Source organism: Cimex lectularius, unplaced genomic scaffold (assembly GCF_000648675.2).
Source record: "Cimex lectularius strain Harlan isolate CLEC.00 unplaced genomic scaffold, Clec_2.1 scaffold708, whole genome shotgun sequence".
Taxonomy (NCBI): domain Eukaryota; kingdom Metazoa; phylum Arthropoda; class Insecta; order Hemiptera; family Cimicidae; genus Cimex; species Cimex lectularius.
In genome coordinates, this window is record NW_019393217.1 from 1 (window position 1) to 1,375 (window position 1,375).

General features: G+C 55.1%; 2 protein-coding genes across 2 annotated transcripts in view; both read left to right on the top strand.

The window, feature by feature from the left end:
- Positions 1-64: 64 nt before the first annotated feature.
- On the top strand, positions 65-625 carry LOC112128124 (the record flags this gene model as incomplete). The annotated part of the gene is made up of 1 exon (XM_024229927.1): positions 65-625. A coding segment is annotated over one exon (561 nt), but the record flags the coding sequence as incomplete, so codon positions are not given.
- Positions 622-1,375, top strand: part of LOC106673621 — a 2,714-nt gene continuing 1,960 nt past the window's right edge. Inside the window, exon 1 of the mRNA XM_024229926.1 lies at positions 622-1,263. Coding sequence (XP_024085694.1) covers positions 622-1,263 — 642 coding nt within the window. The remainder of the gene's footprint in view (positions 1,264-1,375) is intronic.

A 1,375-nucleotide genomic window follows, 5' to 3' on the forward strand; every position in this document is an offset into this window, starting at 1 on the left:
GACAGAGGATATACAGGTCCTGGGAGTGGGAACCACCAGAACCGGATACGTGATACGGTTCCAGGACGAGCTCCAAGCGGAAACAGCACGATCCAACACAGAATGGCTTGATGGACTCGGGAATAATACCAAACTCGCCCGACCGCGGTTCGCAGTTGTGGCGCACAGAACACCAACAGAGGGCTTTCTGACACCAGAGGACGAGAATGCCTTCATCGGCAGCCTCATGGAAGAGAACAAAATGGAACTATACGGCTTCCGCATTAACCGGATCGCCTGGCTCAAACCAAGGGACAAACCGATAGGCAAACACGGATCGCTGGCTATCTGGTTCGACACCCGCGAGGCGGCGGAGTGGACCATGGACAACGGCCTCCTAGTGGGACAACGATGTATCGGGGTGACACCATACCAATTTAAGGAGAGAAGATGCTACCGGTGCCAAGGGTTTGGCCATCTCGCCTGGGCGTGCAGAGAAAAAGCGAGATGTGGACACTGCGCAGGCGAGCATGAGCTCCGGCATTGCCCGCCTGGGGCGAGAGCCCGGTGTCTGGATTGCACAGGTGAACACCCAACCAACGATCGGAGCTGTCCTAACCCGGCCAAGCTCACCAACTCCCAATGACGACACCCAACCTGCGACTATTACAACTGAACATATGGAAATCTAGACCAGGCATGGAAGCCCTGATCAATGACCCCCAAACACAAAACTTGGACATGCTCCTCATCCAGGAGCCGCCACTCACGGCATACAACACACACGTCAACCACAGCGCCTGGCACCTCTACCAGTCGACGTGCCAGGAGGACACCCCCAAGAAACGCAGCCTACTCTATGTGAGCAGGCGAATCTCAACAGCCTCACATCGACAGATAAAATGCAACCATCCCGACGTCACGGCAGTTAAACTGTGGACCACGGAGCAACAGACGCTGATATTCTCAGTATACGTCCCAACTACAAACCACAGTCAGACACTCGAAGAGATCTCAATCCAGCCGATGCTGGGCGAGATCGAGGCCTGCATCCAGCAAGCGACAGAGACCACGGACAAGCCAACAACAATTATCATGGCAGGGGACTTTAACCGCCATCACCCAATGTGGAGCAAAAACCGCATTTACCATGTCGCGATCGAGCAGGCCGAGGAACTAGTCAGCTTCTTCCACAAGCACGGACTCCAGTCATGCCTCCCTCGAGGCACTCCCACACACTGGTCAATGAGTTACCCCGGGAGCAACTCCACCATTGATCTCACCGTAACAGACGCGCCTGGGAGCCTTATAAAATGCCACCTTTACCACGACCACTATGGATCGGACCATCGAGCTGTTTACTCTGAATGGTCCCTTGACCCGTCACGGAACGCTG